Below are 20,472 nucleotides of genomic sequence, written 5' to 3'. Positions count from 1 at the left end.
CCTTCAGTGGCCACTGCTGTCAAAAGTACATTGCCGTTATCCCTTCTCCTAAACTCTTCCTCCGACCGTAAATAATGGTCTGCAAACATTTTGCGCCTTTTATGGTGCTACGCATGCGCTGCTATGGGTCCCGTTGTGCGCAGGCACCAGAACAGGACATCGAAGCGCAGCATTTCATGTGTGCTGGGGGGAGGCAAGAAGCTGTCAATCAAAAGTAAGGAGGCGGGGTTAACTAGGAAAGGCTTGACGAATGAAGATATTACTTTTCCAATGAAGATATGACTCATTTGCATACGGCGTGGGAACACTAAAAAACTGAATACTAAAGGTACAAAGCCAACTTAGAAGATAATTATAGGTTACATAAAAAAAAAAAATTCACCCACTACCACCAGGTATTGCTGGTTTAATAGGTGAAATGCTGGTGACAGGTTCCCTTTGAGGAGATCAGACAACAAAATTGCTGACTTTTTCCAATACCAACCAGCAAAACTGTAAAATGCAGCCTTGGAATATAATACAGGATGCAACTCAGGATGAGAACACTTTTTATGTAAACCATAACTATATATAACTTGGAAAATGGTATTCAGAGCTGAATTATTGTAAAAAAAAATCTGTGAGAATTTCAAGGTTCTGTCAGAATTTTGGCTTGTATATCAATGTCGTGCTGTCACAATGCCCATACGCACATTGTAACTATCTGCATCAAACACATACAGGCATTTAAGAAAGATCTCATGTTAAAGGGGAAATACCAAGATATCTATATTTAAAAGCATTTAAAGAGCTAAAGTGCCTGTGTCTCCTTGGCAACACTTCCTCCCAATGTTGATAATAACCTGTCAAAATTTAGTTTTCACTTTTCTAACACAGGTAATAAAATGGAAGAAAAAATCTGATCTATACGTAGGAATCCATTGTACTTATGATAACAATGAGCTTTTAGGGCACTGGGGCATTAATCTTTTGGTAGCTGACTGGTAGCTAATTTAATTTAGTACACAGCATGTTTACTGATGTCATGGATATCATTGGCCAGGGTGATTCAATGAATAAAAATAATATTCATAATATGCTAATTTATCGACACATATGATTAGAGACAAGAACATAGCTAAAACATACCTTCTTTCATGTATGAAATCAGTTTAGGAGCAAGCTCATTTGGCTGTCTGGCATTAGTTAGGTATTCCATAATAAAGACTATTGGGGCAAATCTGACCATATTCTGTTCACCACAACCAAAAGGCAACTGAACTAATGACTGCAAGCTGGCAGCAGATGGTCCCAAAATATCACCTTTAAAATAAAATGAAAGAATATTGTTACTTTCAGCACAAAAAATATATTTATTCATAAAATAAAAGGAAGAAATTGCAGGTGGTTTATTCATCCATATCAGCGCATCGTTTCAGCCCTATCAAATAGCCATTCATAATAGGGATACCTGTGGCATAGGAATACGTTGCAGAAGAGGTTTAGCTGACCATACCCCCCAACATAAAATAGTAGATAGACGACATAAGTAGGAAGAAGATAGTGTGGTAGCACATGCGATAAATGGTCACACGGTCTCCCTATATCAATTAGTACTCAGAACACCCGTGCATACGTTCTTTTAGGGCACATAATAATACCTCTGTAATAAGGTATCCAATGGATCATGCCACATTTTATTTCAATCAGATTCTGTATGAATCTGACAGAAAAAAACCTCTATATGACGCCGTATAAAATGAGAAGCATAAGGAGATACAGTGGAAGATTGTACAGAGCCATAATACAAGTGCAGGAGCCCTAAGTCTGTGTCTCGGTATAGCAGGAAAGGTTTTTGTGCTTTTTATTTGGACACCGTGAATTTATTGTGTTGCATTTGTACTTGTGATGTTATTTTGATTTTCAGGACTTAAATAACCAGAAAGTGAGTGCTCATTGTCAAAATTTACTCTGCATTCATTCAGTATTTATACATTAGTATGCATTTATTTTCAAGGGAGTACATATAATAGAGGAAGCACATGCGACTGCTGTTAAGACTTGAAGAGGGGTGGGGGGCAGAGTAACAAAATTTGGTATCAAACATGGGGATAAAGAATTGGGCCAAGAGTCATGAAAAGGGTGTGGAGGGGAAATAAACACCTGGCCCTTCTGTCCTGGGTGACAAAACTTGCCACAATTATGGGGGACCCTGTTTCATCTTTGCTATTGACCACCTCTCTTTTATCTTTGCCACTGTTTATTACCCTGTTATTAATAGTATAATTTTAAGTTGTAGTAATAGCAGTTGTAGTAACAGCAAAATGTACATACCAGCTCTATTTACATAGAGGATTTATCTGTTAGGGTATGTTCACACGAGGGCGTCCGTTACGGCTGAAATTACGGGGATGTTTCAGCCTGAAAACATCCCCGTAATTTCAGCCGTACCGGCATGTGCAGGCGCTTGAACGCCGCGTCAATTACGGGCGTAATTAGCGCTGCTATTCATTGGAGTCAATGAATAACGGCTCTAATTACGGCCAAAGAAGTGACAGGTCACTTCTTTGACGCGGGCGTCTATTTACGCGCCGTCTTTTGACAGCGGCGCGTAAATATACGCCTCGTGTGAACAGACAAACGTCTGCCCATTGCTTTCAATGGGCAGATGTTTGTCAGCGCTATTGAGGCGCTATTTTCGGGCGTAATTCGGGGCAAAAACGCCCGATTTACGTCCGTAAATAGGCCGTGTGAACATACCCTTAGAGATCATAAATCAGAAATAATTTTGCACACCATGTGGTAATTAAAAAGATATATATGGTACCTTTAATTTTTTTTTAAAGGGGTTGTCTAGTTTAGAAAACTAATTTCCATGCCCCCTTTTAGGGAATTCTGAGTAAATAGAGGGGGATCAGGATCCTCATCTCTTGGCAGAGCGGAGAGCAGTTACAAAGAGGGCCTCTCTCTCTCTCTGTCCATGTTGGGCCGTTTACAAGTACCTTAAAGAGGCTCTGTCACCACATTATAAGTGCCCTATCTCCTACATAAGGAGATGGGCGCTATAATGTAGGTGACAGCAGTGCCTTTTATTAAAAAAACGATCTATTTTTACCACTTTATTAGCAATTTTAGATTTATGCTAATGAGTTGCTTAATGCCCAAGTGGGCGTATTTTTACTTTAGACCAAGTGGGCGTTGTACAGGAGAGTGTATGACGCTTACCAATCAGCCTCATGCACTCCTCCATTCATTTACTCAGCGCATCGAGATCCTTATGTGCTGTCTTATACTAACACATTAACAATACTGAAGTGTTTAGACAGTGACTAGACATTCCATGGGATGTCTATTAAAAATCTCTGCACTTCGTTACTGTTTTTATGGTAGTTACAGCAGAGGAAGCGTGATCTCGTTGTAACCTGTCATTTACAGTGAGATCTCGCGAGATCACGCTTCCTCTGCTGTAACTACCACAGGCAGAGTAACGAAGTGCAGAGATTGTGAATAGACATCCCGTGGAATGTCTATTCACTGTCTAAACACTTCAGTATCGTTAATGTGTTAGTATAAGACAGCACATAAGGATCTAGCAGGATCCCTATGCGCTCAGTAAATTAATGGAGAGGAGTGCATGACGCTGATTGGTCAGCGTCATACACTCCTCTGTACAACGCCCACTTGGTCTAAAGTAAAAACACGCCCACTTGGGCATTAAGCAACTCATTAGCATAAATCGAAAATCGCTAATAAAGTGGTAAAAATAGATCGTTTTTTAAAATAAAAAGCATTACTGTCACCTACATTATAGCGCCTATCTCCTTATGTAGGAGATAGGACACTTATATTGTGGTGACAGAGCCTCTTTAACTATGTAGACATTAACATAAAAGCACACTGGTGAGTCAATGAATGGGTTAAATAGATACAACCACCAAGGCTAATATGCTAATGCCATCAGTATTGACTGTTGAGCTGCTGTCCAATTGTGGTTGTTCTACAGAAAGCATGCCTGGAGAGTTGTAATGATACATGTATTGCTTTATTTGGTCTTAGACTAGCTGGTTCAGTTAGTTTCGCAAGTAAAACTTCTGTTATTCACATGTATTTTAAGCTTCATGGTTTTTTCAAGAAACAAGAAAGAAGAAAACGTGATGTGTGTTACTTCTGATTCAATGCTCAATTATTTAAGAATGTAAGAGTATTATCCTTACCAACAACAGTGATAAATGCCTTTTCACTGCCACTTACTACATCAGGAGGGAATGTAAAGTTCAAAGACTTTGAAATCATTTGTGGTTTATTGTTGATCAGTTCCAAGAGTAAAGTTTGTGAATATGAATGTTCTATTCCTTCAGCCTGTCAAAGTAAAGCAATATGATATAATTATCTACAAACCCATTAAATTAGCTTAAAGTACATGCTAACTTTCCACATTTACAAAGCTAGCTATTAAGATATTCTGAGAGTGACATCATGAAACTATGTCATATGAAAAGGTTGACATTCATATGCTGAAGTACTAAAGATATTTTTTATTATAACATTTTGTTTTCAATTAAACACATAGGACTACAATAGGATATTTTTATTACCTGTAATTTACGGAACATATTATTGACGTATTGCACGGCACTACATAATTGTGGGAACAATGTGCAAATAAAATAATAATAAATGAGCTTGCAGACAATAGAAAAATGAGCAGTACTGGGAGGAGTAGTTGTACTTATCAGGGCGAAGCCATCTCTGCAGCAACTTATGAGCTTCTCTAGAAAACTGCCTGAATGTCTAATACTCCATAAGTTCACATCCGGGCACAAGGCACTCTATATTACATCTCACAAGCAACACAATGCTAGCATAGGATTTCAGACCTACACAGACGTGACCTCCTCCTAGGCCCCCTATTTTTCCAGGGGCAAATGTCTTCTTGTGGCAGGTCCTTTCCCACTCTCCTTGTAATCTACTTAATTGTCACAATTAAAAAGTCACTAACTGATTCCTGTGTTGACTTAGTCCGCTCCTTCTAATATTGGCACTGTGGAGTAGCACTGCCAACCATTAAGAGAGTCACAGCCTCAACATATATATATAGACTTATGAGGTCAAACCAATGGCATCACCAGCATGTCGAAATATGTGACTCCCTCCCAAGCCTGAGATGTGGCACTCATTGTCTGCTAGGCTATACAGTTAAAACTGTAAGATAGCGGCAATTCACCTTAATATTTATTATTCTTATCTTTCATCTACCTATGTGCCATTGTATTGGTTCATTTTGGCAGGATTTATTGTTAAATTCCCTTAGGCAGTCCTCCACCTTAATTTGCTTGTTAGAAATGAATGTCCAAACAATGAAGTCATTGGCCTACATTTATTAGGACTGTAGTAACTTACACCAGTCTTAGTAAAGGAAGTAGTTGTAGTGATTGCCGTTTGACTCTTAATAAATTGGGTGCATCTCACACTATTTGAAAGGCAGAAAAACATATGTATATCTGCAATGAGCAGGCGTACATTTGCGTCAAAATTTCTGCCACTCTCAGGTTTGTTTCTTAATAAATTTGACTAAAACGATATCTACTTAGAGACCAAACACACTTTTCATGTCACTTTCCAAATTTAGAGAATAAAGAAAAAAATCGCAAATGTTACGGGAAATTTGTTGCACGGTTTAATTTGTGATCTTTTGTCACAATTGACATCAAAACCTGGCATGATTTTATTTGGATGTCAATGTGCTCTCACAGAGGAACATGCTCTCAACTTGTTCAATACATAGTGGGGCAGATTTATTAAGAATGGCTTAAAGATACTGTAGATAACCTAAAGCTAGAGGTATTAGGCTGAAGATGTGCCAAATGTGTCAATGACGTGCATGCTGTTTGATAGATTTAGACTCCTTTACCTTCTTTAAACTGCCTATTAGGTAGTATACTTTAGACCAGTATTATGCACCACAAAACTGGTGCATGCAAGTCATTAATCTGGCTCGATTCATGACTCGACAAATCCACCGTCATATACTAAGTATGCGACCCGACGTGGCTAGCATGTCGCAAATCAAGGTTCTTTGTGGTGCATGCATTAAGAAATTTTCCCAACAATATATGTGCTGAGAGAATAAGCACATGAAACGCAACAACTGAGGCGCAGAGACAATAATATATCTGCCGTAGTGTGTGTAAATGTGTTTTGACTTTTGCGCATATACTGTATGCTACTTTCAACCACTATAACTCACTGTAAGTATCCCATGACTACCTTAATGTAAGTTACTTTATTTCCTATTTTTGTGCTATGTCATGTATATTCCTAAAAACAGAATTTAAATACTATAGCGTCAATATCAGAATAATACCTCATAAGCTGATGATAAAGGGCAAAAATACTTTTTTTCCTCAGCCACAATCTTCTTATGCTGTCATAAAAAAAATTCCATGTTAGAAGTACCTTAACTATGAGTTTTTGAGTTACTGCATCTGAAGCAAGGGAGGATGTTGCCTTCACCGTTATTGGAGTCTCGCCCAGTTGAATAGGTTTTACTGGAAAGAAAACAATTTTTCCCTCTTGACTTGGGACCAACACAGTCTGTTGGCTCCCAGTTGCATTTATAAATGTTAAGTGTATTTCAAATGCATCACTTCGATCAAGGGTTACAGAAACCTATGAAGGGGAAAACACAGGTCAAGTGTTTAAGCCAAAGTTATATGTAATGGATTAGGTTGATTTATGCAATGCAATACAATGTTTTTAATCAAAATGCCTAGTAAAAGATGACTGCATCTAAATTAATTAAGAAAGATAAATTCCAAAATATAAAAATTAGTGTAATAAATTGTGTTGGTTGGAATGGAAATTCCAAAATCGAAATGTCATAGGCTTTGTTCTGAAAGTATAAACCAGAGTTTGCTTTCTAGAGAACTTTACACGTACCCTACATATCCCAGTTGCTGTACATGAAATGGGACAAAAGACATTGAGGCTCCCTTTACAAAATTAGCGCAAAAGAAATATGGAGCAAATAAATTAGGGCACTACTTTTTTTGTATAATCTGCTCTATTAATCTTGAATCCGACACCTCTAATTTTTTCTATGCAATAGTTTTGTTTTGCTTTTTTACTAAATAATCCACACTGAATTTATGTTTGCTGTTTGTTAAGTGTAAAACTCTGATCCCTCTGTAGAGGGTGGGTAAAGTCAGCTGCCATGAAAACACATCAAGAGTTATGTAATATAAATTCACTAGACCAGCAAGTAGGACAAATAAAATCTGCCCATCATGGCCATATTGTCTATAAGGCATTCAAGTGAGAATAAGCCACCAAGGCTTTGTTTACAACACGCTATTGGTTTATGTTCAGTATATATGGCTGACATTCTCTGGGGGGTGTGCCAGATGTAAACCCCCGATACATGCATCTGTATACCACACAGTTAAACATGGGCTGGTTATAGCCTACAAACACTGTAATATCTAAAACACATTAAGATAGTGTTACAATTTGTTAATTACTTATTTCTAAGGTAACATAGAAGAATCTTAAAAATTTTATTACTTTTGGTGAAAATACTAAAGGTTTAGCATTTTCTGGTGAGGCGGATCCATAATTTCTTTACCCAACCATCTTGAATAATAATAAATATTTGGGTGTGTTTGCCAGCTACATATATACTGTGCTGTCAACTCAAAAAAAAAGGCCACGGCTTAAAGGTGCAGCTAGTAAGTAACTATGATTATTATTATGATTATTATTATTATTATTAATGTGTAAATCAAATTTGAATGTGAATACAATGGAGATTTACTAATGCAAAGGTAACAAAGAGGAGTTGCCCATAGCAACCAATTAGATTGCTTATTTTATTTTCCAAAAGGTCTCTAAAGAAAATGAGAGTTGGAATGTGGTTGCTAAGGGCAACTGCACTACATTTGCTTGCCAATAGTTTTAATCTGCAGCCGGTGTTTGCTCATCTTCATCCCCATTCAAGAGTAATTTGTACGTTGATACTAATAAATTATGGTTTACATTCTGTTGTATTTTCGAAGGCTAAATTATGTCCTTTATGCCCCACCGATAAAAATGTATATCAAAATAACATGTTTGTCTTAGTTTTTATGTTTGCAAAGTAGTAGTAGTACAAGAGCATGTCACGTTCTTTTTTATTGTACGTAATTTATGTATACTGCCAACTTTTTTTCCAGTTTATTATACTTGACAATGTAATATCTGAATAATAATAACTATGTTTTCATGAGTATATTGATATGTATGAGACTGAACACTTTTTACTCTTCACCTCAGTATCTTCTTCCAAATAATTGAAAACAACAACTTCCAAGACAAACTGTTCTCCTCTGGTAACAAAACTAGGAAGATTCAAGGAAACAAAAAATGGCTGAAATGATTCCAGCTGAAAAAAAAAAAGGGTTCTGATGTAAGACAAAAGTAAAGTCCATGAGTTAATAAATAAACGTCAAAATAAGTTGTAATGATAAGTTTATAATAAGTTAATTGGCATTTCACTTGAACATATTTCATTTACTGAAAATTGTCTTTTGGCTCTGACTGATTTGGAAGCGATGAATTATGGAAACATTGAATAGATGAAAATAATGCACAAAACAGGATGAGAGCAGAGCTCTGTCTAAACATTATTTGCTATTATGTCATTTATATATACAGCTAATAAATCTTGAATTGTTAAATTCACTTTCATGTGTTTATATTACCATAATACAATGTACAAACTAAATGGGGAATAATACATGACATTTAATATGTAGGACATTGTCAAATCTAATAGTAAAAAAGATCCCCTGGAATATTTTTGGCACACGAAGGCCAGTTGTTTTGAATATTGGAGCATAGTAGTGGTTAGTTAGAAAAGATAATCACATGAACAGCTGAACATACATACGTCATACCTTTTAAAGTTCTGTTTAGTATGTTTGATCAATACCTTATAATAAACTGGCATTCCTACTGCAGAAAGTTTTGAATATTTTTTTCCCCTCCTTGCCTTCCAAGAGCCATAATTTGTTTATTTTTCCAATGACATAGCCATATAAGAGCTTGTTTTATTTAATGTACGATATAATGTACTATAAAACTTTTACAAATATTTTTTCGGGGTGGAATGGAAATAAAATCCAGCAATTTCTCCATTGTCTTTTCATCACTATTTATTCCATATTTTCTGGGAGGTAAGGTGACCAAAGAACAGCATTTTTCAAAATGTTCACTGTGCAGGATAAATAACTTTATATTTTAATAGTTCAGTTCAGATCATCGCAGACGCAGTGATACCAATTATTTTCATTTTTATTGTTTACGTTACTTTAATTAACTTATTACTGTTAAGGATCTGCCAGGCACAGCTTCTGTATCCACGCCCATAGGTAATCAGTCTGCACCTGCTTCTATGTCTGTGAGACTGACTCCATCTTCCACCACTCAGGATGGCAGGCTTAGGAGTGGGAGAGCCTATCACAGCCTGGCCAGACGGAGCTAGCTCCCGCCTTCTGTCTATTTATACCTGCCTTTCCTGTTCCTCCTTGCTTGTGATTCTTCTCTGTTGGTTTCCTGGCCCTGCTGCAGCTTCTTGAACTACTTGTCCCTGCTTCGTATTGACCCTGGCTTACTGACTACTCTTCTGCTTTGCGTTTGGTACCTCGTACACTCCTGGTTTGACTCGGCTTGTTCACTACTCTCCTGCTCTGCGTTTGGCACCTCGTACTCTCCTGGTTTGACTCGGCTCGTTTACTACTCTTGTTGCTCACGGTGTTGCCGTGGGAGACTGCCCCGTTTCCCTTTGTTCTGTGTTTCCTTGTCTGGTTGTCTGTCGTGCACTTACTGAGTGTAGGGACCGTCGCCCAGTTGTACCCCGTCGCCTAGGGCGGGTCGTTGCAAGTAGGCAGGGACTGAGTGGCGGGTAGATTAGGGCTCACTTGTCTGTTTCCCTATCCCTGTCATTACATAATCACAAGCCTATTGGGTCCTCAACATTATTGTCTTTTTCTTATTAATACTGGCAGCATACATTTATTGATTTGTCTAGCAGCATAGTTTTATGTAATAGGCTTCACAGATCTAGTGTTTGAGTAGCGCTTTTAACTAGTAGCTCCCCCCCCCTCATATGTACAGCCCTACTATTGGCCAATCATTGCAGTCTACATGTTTCTGACATGGCTGCCTATTATTTGTTTCTAGCGATCAGGAGATGCTGCCCTTTTCGATGTAGATTAATGTTGTCCTGGTGCATCTCCTCAATTGCCGTATAGTCTTTCCCACATAGTTTTTGGGGCACGTGTTATTAAGTAATCTACTCCAGCAGTCTTACAATTTATGTAGTCACATATTTTGTATTGTTATTCCATTTTCACTTCTGTGAATGTATCCCCCGTTTTTACATACATGCATGCTGAGCACCCTCCACATCTAAACTTCATCCCCAATCATGTAATTTCCGGTTTGGGTGGTGGTAGGTAACTATTCACCATCCTATCTCTGATATTTTTACCTCTCCAGTATGTTACCGCCGGTATATGAGATGAGATCACTGCATCATGTTTTAGAATGTTCCTATACATTTTGAGGACATCAGTTACCGCTTGATTCTTTTCATCAAACGTGCCAATTAATCTGGTTATTCCCTTTTGATCTCCTTTCTGGCCAGCTCTTTTATGTACAATGGGTCCTGTCTGTTTCTGCTCCGCACCTGGTTATATGCCAATCTCAGAGTATCTGCTCGAAAACCCTTTCATTAAATCACACGCGTAGCTCTTTCACCTTTGATCTAAATTTTCCCTGCCTTGAGACATTTCTGTGTAAACGCAGATACTGCCCTTGGGTATTCCTTTCTTTTTTTATGAATATGGATGACAACTATTCCATATTACGAGAGTTACGAGTCATAAGAGAATTCCAGATAACTGAAGATCCAACACTATAATCAAAGGGTGAATGTAATGAATCCCGTAATTGTAAATATCAAAAACTTCATTATTAACCAAGGAAGATTCGACTGCCAAATTTTCAAAAAAAGGTAATACACCTCCCTTAAATAATTGAGACAAAAATTAGATCCTTTTTTTGTCAGAATTTTGAGGCCTCCAACCAGTGTAATTGAGGAAGAGCAGAGTTTTTCCCAGGGAAGAAATAGATAGGAAATTAGTAATCAAAAACTATTTTTTTTATTTCTTCCTATACCTAATAGATTAGAAAACAAAGGATAATTCTAAAATTTAGACTGTTTAATACACTCAGATTCCAAAACTTGAAATAAATTCTGGTATGAGAAAAACCTGAAAATACAGTATCACACAAATAGGGAGAAGCATGTGGACAGATATTGAAGGTGGGAGGCGATGCAGACTAAAGATTAGGGCCCGAAAAATTCCCTTGATTCTTAGGTAAAGTAAATTTAGATAGTTTCATTCTTGGTCTCTTCCCTGTCCAGATCAAGTCGGACAAAATATTATTGGCAAGTCTAAAGATTTTTCCTATCCAACTGAAGAAGGGAATTGCTGAAAACGAACAAGAGATGTGAAAAGATAATTGTCTTAAATAGACATATTCTGTCTGCCCTGGATAAAGGAAGGTGAATCCAAGTCCTAACTTGGCTTGAACATTTTTAATTAGAGGTTTATTGTCAACAATGTACTCTGATGGAAAATAGTAGTCCCAGATACCTAAAAGATGAGCCAGGTTCTACAACAGATACTACACCTTGGGCGAACACACGAGAGGCCAATTGGCAAAAGTATAGACTTATGCAAGCTGCTTAGTCTACTTTTCATTTCACATGTAAATAAAATAAATTTAATGTAAATATAAGACTATAATACAACTGCATACATAAAGACTACCCCATGCTCTCTCTGAAATTGCAATTACCTGTACAGTAGATTCCAAAATTCCAAATCCCAACTTCTCAGAAATAACAAATGCTTTTGTGATCCAAGTAGTGATGGTATCTGGTACAACAGTGTCTATTTGTAAGAAAGTATCTTGTCTAAAAATAAATAAAAATAATCAGAGCATAGGCAACAAAACAGAGTTATAATATTTTATTGACTTTGAGAGTATAGATGATTGCAACATACTGTTACCTTGTATTAATATTTTCCCAAATCCATGTCTCAGGAAAATAAGATCTGATGCGAGATCCACCAAAATCGACTGAATGCCCGGTTGGCAAGAATTCCTGTCTAGGGTTATAACGTGTAAAATACACTGTAAAAAGAAATTGAAATTTTCTGAAACAAAATAAATGTATAGACTTGGAAGTCACTCTGAAGTCAAAGTATAAAATGACAGAAATACACAGTTTTATTTATTTACTATACTTTTAGATATATTTTTAGAAATAGACATTTTACCTGTAGTCATGTTAGTGAAAATCAACTTTCTAAATGTTAGTCAACATTTTAATAACAAAATTGGTCATTCATAATGACTATGAAATTTAAAATATTTTTAACATATCTAAATTGTGGTATTAGCAGAGAAACCTAAATATAATTTACTCGGCAAAAGAAACCATAATATTGTACTATGTAATTACATTATACGATATTGTTAGGCATGTGTTTTATAGACTGTACACAGCATAAACTGTATTATAGAGATGCCATGTGCCGTTATTTACTGATATGTATATCTAATATGGGTTTTGGAAATTATATTTTGTCAGGAAATATATAGTTATTTTAAGGGGTTGTGCAGCGTCTCTCTCTTTCGCCCGATCTGGTATCGGGCGAGGAGAGACGATGCAGCTCGCTGGATGGAAGAGTTGTTGAGGCAACCGTCCAATGCCCGTCAGGTATCGTGCATGTGTTCTAGTCTAATTATTAGGACTCATGCACAATACCTTCCAAGCGTTGTATTCTTGCTTTGGCAACTATCCCACCTGACATGCAGCAGCGTCTCTCCATGTGTGATGTCAGATCGGGCAGAAGAGAGAGGCACTGAACAACCACTTTAAGTAACTGCTTCTTTAGACATTAATGTAGGCTTCTGAAATTTAAATTCTACTATTATTGTAGTGAATTTATTGGATATTACGATTTACACTGATAATGAGAACAGGGGGCCAGGGTTAACCATTACTCCTCTATACCTGTAACGTCTGCGGTCACTGAACACAGACTCCGCTCATCCTGCCGATGCCTTCCTCTCCCGAGATGCCAGCACATGCGGCCTCCCAGTTCCGGCCTTAAAGAGCCAGCACGTGTAATGGTGGGGGGGGTAGGGAAACGGACAAGTGAGCCCTAATCTACCCGCCACTCTGTCCCTGCCTACTTGCAACGACCCGCCCTAGGCGACGGGGTACAACTGGGCGGCGGTCCCTGCGCTCAGTAAGTGCATGACAAACACGACAAACAAACAAGGGAATACAAGCAAGGGAAATGGGCAGTTGCTCGCGGAAACACCGTGAGCAACAGAGTAGTGAACGAGCCGAGTCAAGCCAGGAGAGTGCGAGGTACAAAGCGAAAAGCAGAAGAGTAGTCGGTAAGCCGGGGTCTGTATGGAGCAGGATCAAAAAGTAGCAGGAGCTGTAGCCGGGCCAGGAAACCTCAAGGAAAGAATTCACAAGCACAGATGGACAGGAAGAGCAGGCTTAAATAGACCGAGGGCGGGAGCTAGCTGAGTCTGGCCAGGTTGCGATAGGCTCTCCCACTCCTAAGCCTGCCAGCCTGAGTGGAGGAAGCTGGTGTCTGTCTCAGGGATGTACACTCAGGTGTTGACTGATTAATTCTGGGAATTAACCCCGAAGCAGTGCCTGGCAGATCCTTTACAGTACCCCCCCTTTTATGAGGGGCCACCGGACCCTTTCTAAGTGGACCTGGCTTACTGGGGAAACGCAGGTGGAACCTCCTGACCAATACCCCAGCATGAACATCCCGGGCGGGTACCCAAGTCCTCTCCTCGGGCCCGTATCCTCTCCAATGGACCAGGTACTGGAGGGAGCCTTGGACCATCTTGCTGTCCACGATCCTGGCCACCTCAAATTCCACCCCCTCAGGGGTGAGGACGGGAACAGGAGGTTTCCTCGAGGGGGCCAAGGACGGGGAGCAGCGTTTCAGGAGGGAGGCATGAAACACGTTGTGTATACGAAAAGACGGGGGTAACTCCAGCCGGAAAGAGACAGGACTGAGGACCTCAATGACCTTATACGGCCCAATAAACCGGGGAGCAAACTTTTTGGACGGAACCTTGAGACGCAAGTTCCTGGATGACAACCACACCAGATCCCCGACCACAAACAGGGGGTTAGCAGAACGTCTTCTATCGGCCTGAGCCTTCTGTATGCTCTGGGACGCCTCTAGGTTCTTCTGAACCTGGGCCCAGACTGTGCACAGATCCCGATGAACGACCTCCACCTCGGGATTGTTGGAACAACCAGGTGAAACGGAGGAGAACCGTGGATTAAACCCAAAATTACAGAAAAAGGGAGAGACCCCTGACGAGTTACTGACCCGGTTATTAAGGGAAAATTCGGCGAGGGGAATGAAAGAAACCCAATCAAATTGACAGTCAGAGACAAAACATCTTAAGTATTGTTCTAGAGACTGATTAGTCCTCTCCGTTTGGCCATTGGTTTCAGGATGGAAAGCAGAGGAGAAGGACAGATCAATCCCCAACTTATTACAGAAGGCTCTCCAAAACAATGAAACAAATTGTACCCCCCTGTCAGAAACAATATTGACGGGGACCCCATGGAGACGCAGGATGTGTTTGATAAACAAGGTAGCCAACGTCTTGGCGTTGGGTAGTTTCTTGAGGGGCACAAAGTGGCACATTTTACTGAAGCGGTCTACCACCACCCACACCACCGACTTGCCTTGGGATGGAGGCAAATCGGTGATAAAATCCATGGAGATATGTGTCCAAGGTCTCTGGGGAATGGGCAACGAACGCAGTAAGCCCGCTGGTCGGGACCTGGGAGTCTTGGACCTGGCACAAACCTCACAGGCGGCGACGTAGGCCTTAACGTCTTTAGGCAAACCAGGCCACCAATAATTTCTGGTAATGAGGTGTTGGGTACCCAGGATGCCTGGATGGCCAGATAGTGCGGAGTCGTGATTTTCCCTAAGTACCCTTAGCCGGAATTGCAGGGGAACAAACAGCTTGTTCTCAGGAAGGTTCCCAGGAGCTGAACCTTGATCAGCAGCAATTTCAGAGACTAAATCGGACTCGATAGAGGAAATGACTATACCTGGAGGCAAAATACAAACAGGATCTTCCTCCGAAGGAGGGCTGGCCATGAAGCTACGCGACAGTGCATCCGCCTTAATATTTTTAGACCCGGCCCTATAGGTAACCAAAAAATTGAATCTGGTAAAAAACAACGCCCATCGAGCTTGTCTCGGGTTTAGCCTCCGGGCAGATTCTAGGAAAACCAGATTCTTGTGGTCGGTAAGGACCGTTACCTGGTGCCTAGCCCCCTCCAGGAAGTGGCGCCACTCTTCAAATGCCCATTTAATGGCTAAAAGTTCGCGGTTGCCAATATCATAGTTACACTCCGTGGGCGAAAACTTCCTAGAAAAGTAAGCACAGGGGCGGAGATGGGTGAGGGAGCTGGTACCCTGGGACAAGACGGCCCCCACTCCCACCTCGGACGCGTCAACCTCCACAATAAATGGCTCCCTTTGGTTGGGCTGAACCAGCACGGGGGCCGAGATAAAGCACTTCTTGAGGGTCTCAAAAGCCTGGACGGCCTCAGGGGGCCAATGGAGGACATCAGCACCCTTGCGAGTGAGGTCCGTAAGAGGCTTAGCGACGACCGAGAAGTTAGCAATAAATCTCCTGTAATAGTTAGCGAACCCCAAAAAACACTGTAGCGCTTTCAGGGAGGCAGGTTGGACCCATTCAGCCACAGCCTGAACCTTGGCAGGGTCCATGCGGAATTCATGAGGAGTGAGGATTTGACCTAAAAATGGTATCTCCTGTACCCCAAATACACATTTTTCGATTTTGGCAAACAGTTTGTTTTCTCGAAGGACCTGGAGCACTTTCCTGACATGCTCTATGTGGGAGGACCAGTCCCTGGAAAACACCAATATGTCATCAAGGTACACTACAAGAAATATCCCCAGGTAATTTCTCAAAATCTCATTTATGAAGTTCTGGAAGACCGCAGGGGCATTGCACAACCCAAAGGGCATGACGAGGTATTCGAAATGGCCTTCGGGCGTGTTAAACGCAGTCTTCCACTCATCCCCCTCTTTGATGCGAATAAGGTTATACGCCCCCCGTAGATCCAATTTAGAGAACCATTGGGCCCCCTGAACCTGATTAAAGAGATCAGGAATCAAAGGAAGGGGATACTGGTTCCTTACCGTGACCTTATTCAGGCCACGGTAGTCAATGCATGGCCTAAGACCACCATCCTTCTTCCCTACGAAGAAGAAGCCAGCACCTACCGGAGAAGAAGAGGGACGAATGTAACCCTTGGCCAGGGATTCCTGGATATACTCCCTCATGGCTTCACGTTCGGGACAAGAAAGGTTAAATATCCTACCCTTAGGAAGCTTAGCTCCTGGTACCAATTCGATAGCGCAATCGTATTCTCTATGAGGCGGTAACACTTCGGAGGCCTCTTTAGAGAAAACATCAGCGAAGTCCTGAACAAACTCGGGTAGCGTATTCACCTCCTTAGGGGGAGAAATAGAATTAACAGAAAAACATGACGTACAACATTCATTACCCCATTTGGTTAGCTCCCCAGTATTCCAGTCAAACGTAGGATTATGCAACTGCAACCAGGGAAGACCTAGAACCAAATCGTACGATAATCCCTGCATCAATAGTACAGAGCATTGCTCCAAATGCATGGAGCCAACAAGGAGTTCAAAAACAGGGGTATGCTGTGTAAAATAACCATTAGCAAGAGGAGTGGAGTCGATACCCACTACCGGAACAGGTTTAGGCAAATCAATCAGAGGCATAGCGAGAGACATAGCAAATTCCACAGACATGATATTAGTAGAGGACCCTGAATCCACGAAGGCACTGCCGGTAGCAGACCTACCACCAAAAGAGACCTGAAAGGGAAGCAATATCTTAGTATGTTTCATATTCACGGGAAATACCTGTGCGCCCAAGTGACCTCCCCGATGATCACTTAGACGCGGGAGCTCTCTGACAGCATTCTTACGCTTGGGACAGTTGTTTACTTGATGCTTGACATCCCCACAGTAGAAGCAGAGACCATTCTTCCTGCGGAATTCTCTACGTTGTTGAGGGGACACGGAGGCCCCGAGTTGCATAGGTATTTCTGAGTCTTTAGGGGAGAAACGAAGCAACGGGACTTCGGGAGGCATCATGGGGGAGTCGGAGGAAAAAACACATAAACGTTCACGTTGTCGTTCCCTGAGACGTCGGTCAAGTCGTACCACTAAAGCCATAACCTGGTCTAAGGAGTCAGAAGAGGGATAACTAACTAGCAGGTCTTTCAGGGCATTCGACAGACCCAACCTAAACTGGCACCTTAAGGCAGGGTCATTCCACCGAGAAGCTACGCACCACTTCCTAAAGTCAGAGCAATACTCCTCAACAGGTCTCTTACCCTGACGTAAGGTCACCAGCTGACTCTCGGCAAAGGCAGTTCTGTCAGTCTCGTCATAAATAAGTCCGAGGGCAGAAAAGAAACAATCAACGGAGGAAAGTTCAGGGGCGCCAGGAGCCAAGGAGAAGGCCCACTCTTGGGGCCCTTCCTGGAGCCGGGACATAATTATACCCACCCGCTGGCTCTCAGAACCTGAGGAGTGAGGCTTTAAGCGAAAGTAAAGCCTACAACTCTCCCGAAAGGAGAGAAAAGCCCTCCGGTCACCTGAGAACCGGTCGGGCAACTTGAGGTGGGGTTCAAGGGGTGCGGTGAGGGGAACTACCAAGGTAGCATCAGGCTGGTTGACCCTCTGAGCCAGGGCCTGGACCTGTAGGGAGAGACCCTGCATTTGCTGAGCCAGGGTTTCACGGGGTTCCATAATGGTGTCAGGGACCAGGGTAGACTAGGTATAGGGCTTGTGAATTTGTAATGGTGGGGGGGGTAGGGAAACGGACAAGTGAGCCCTAATCTACCCGCCACTCTGTCCCTGCCTACTTGCAACGACCCGCCCTAGGCGACGGGGTACAACTGGGCGGCGGTCCCTGCGCTCAGTAAGTGCATGACAAACACGACAAACAAACAAGGGAATACAAGCAAGGGAAATGGGCAGTTGCTCGCGGAAACACCGTGAGCAACAGAGTAGTGAACGAGCCGAGTCAAGCCAGGAGAGTGCGAGGTACAAAGCGAAAAGCAGAAGAGTAGTCGGTAAGCCGGGGTCTGTATGGAGCAGGATCAAAAAGTAGCAGGAGCTGTAGCCGGGCCAGGAAACCTCAAGGAAAGAATTCACAAGCACAGATGGACAGGAAGAGCAGGCTTAAATAGACCGAGGGCGGGAGCTAGCTGAGTCTGGCCAGGTTGCGATAGGCTCTCCCACTCCTAAGCCTGCCAGCCTGAGTGGAGGAAGCTGGTGTCTGTCTCAGGGATGTACACTCAGGTGTTGACTGATTAATTCTGGGAATTAACCCCGAAGCAGTGCCTGGCAGATCCTTTACAGCACGCACACATGTGTAAGATTGAACTGATTACTCCCAGATCACCTTGGACTATAAGAAGGGTCCTGCCCCTTCACTCATTGCCTGAGCGTTGTTGTGTTTACCTGTGTTAGTCTTTGAAAATGGTCAATTAGTGTTTTCGAGTTCCCAGTGTTCCCGTTCCTGTATCCTGTATCCCGAGTTACCTTGTTCCTGTGCCATAGAGAGTTGGAGCCGTTTTGTGTCATATAGTACGCCTGCTGTGTTACACAACACCTGGTGTCTGCCTGCTACCAAGGTCCCATCTACTGTCTGAATTACCACAGGTACCCTTATTCGAACTATAGACATTGACGTAGTAGCCTGTTGGCCAGCTGCTATCCCGCAACGGCGGTACGGCTTAGTGGGTCCACATACCCACAGATCGTGACAATACCCAGCATAAAAAGGAAGGAGACTACTGTGCCTAATTTCTGTATCTTCCAAAGAATTCCATTAAAACTGGATATTCAGTCCTCTTTCACTGATATTTAGTCTTTGGTAATGCCCCTTTAACCCAGTAAACTTCTGTAAAAACAGTCCTTGGATGTTTATCACTGGAATTCGTTTTTGAGAGCTCAGTTTTTTTGAATAAAGGTCTTTCGTAGCTATAATTGTCAAACTAATCATAACACTTACCTACATCATACTCTTTTTCCTTCTCAAGGATGGCATCAGTAAGTACCCCAATATTACATCTCTATAAAAATAAATGCACAATATAACGATAAAATAAAGAATTTTTGTAGAGCTTGGTATAAGCTCTAGATTAAATAAAAAGCACTGACATTCGAAGTATTAATTTATTGGTAATTAAAAAGGGTGTAGTCACATTCAGCAGATTTTTGGAACTGAAAGTCAGTTCCATTCGTTTAAATGAGGTTGGTTCTGCAGCAGGTGCATGAATTTTTGAAAGTTCCATTCCGATAAATAGAGCTCATTTTCAGTCACAGAAATTGCTGCAACAAAATCTGTTGCATGTGACTGCACCCTAATTGTGTTACGAAAAATGAAGACTCTTGTGATTGGCTAGGTGGTGCACTAAGCCAATCAAATGCCTTCTCTCACTTTTTCTAAAAAAATCTCTGATAACCAATCTGTCAAGTAAATAGTTAACTTCCATAATTAAAATTACAAATATTGGTTAAAACATAAATAAGGCAAACTTAAAATTGATTAGTAAAATATGTTAAGACAAAGTATTTAGAGGGGGCACTGTGTGTTATTATATAAAGGGGAAACTGTATGTGCTACAGAAGTGTCAGGATTCTGAATACACATGACGTCCAGGCTGGAGGTCATGTGTATTCATTATCAGGACACTTGTGTATGTGGCTGCACATAGTTCTAGTAAGAACGCGATGCTGCTGTGTAAATGAATGGAGAGGAGTGAATGATGCTGATTGGTCATTGATTCGTCAGCATCATACACTTCTATTCACAACGCCCAGTTAGTAAAACAAGTAAACACGCCCAGTTAAAAACACAATACACGCCCAGTTGGACATACGAAAAAAAACACGCCCAGTTGTCCATTTCAAAGCTCATTTGCATATATATAAAATAGCTCATAGCTTGGCCAAAAATCAACGTTTTAAAAAAAAAACACGTTACTGTAATCTACATTGCAGCGCCGATCACATGCAATAGGAGATAGGGATTTGAGAATCTGGTGACAGAGCCTCTTTAACTCACACTGTAAAGGCCGTAAAAAAACAAGTTAATAGCCAAAATCGCTTTTTTTGTTCACATTTTGTTCACATTAAGAAAAATGTAATACAAAATTAGCAAAAAGTTGCATGTACCAAAATATTGTACCAATAAAAGCTACAGCTTGTCCCGCAAAAAATAAGCCCTCACACC

General features: G+C 41.1%; 1 protein-coding gene across 1 annotated transcript in view; it reads right to left on the bottom strand.

Moving 5' to 3' along the window:
• CD109 (CD109 molecule) overlaps positions 1–20,472 on the bottom strand; it is a 203,979-nt gene that overhangs the window by 57,657 nt on the left and 125,850 nt on the right. Inside the window, exons 17-23 of the mRNA XM_075862035.1 lie at positions 19,249–19,309; positions 12,099–12,222; positions 11,884–12,001; positions 8,285–8,398; positions 6,436–6,648; positions 4,194–4,338; positions 1,129–1,302 (exon numbers count right to left, since the gene is read on the bottom strand). Coding sequence (XP_075718150.1) covers positions 1,129–1,302; positions 4,194–4,338; positions 6,436–6,648; positions 8,285–8,398; positions 11,884–12,001; positions 12,099–12,222; positions 19,249–19,309 — 949 coding nt within the window. The remainder of the gene's footprint in view (positions 1–1,128; positions 1,303–4,193; positions 4,339–6,435; positions 6,649–8,284; positions 8,399–11,883; positions 12,002–12,098; positions 12,223–19,248; positions 19,310–20,472) is intronic.

The sequence above is a fragment of the Rhinoderma darwinii genome, chromosome 4 (assembly GCF_050947455.1).
Source record: "Rhinoderma darwinii isolate aRhiDar2 chromosome 4, aRhiDar2.hap1, whole genome shotgun sequence".
Taxonomy (NCBI): Eukaryota; Metazoa; Chordata; class Amphibia; order Anura; family Rhinodermatidae; genus Rhinoderma; species Rhinoderma darwinii.
The sequence above is the reverse complement of the archived record's forward strand: the minus strand, read 5'-3'. Positions and strand labels throughout refer to the sequence as shown.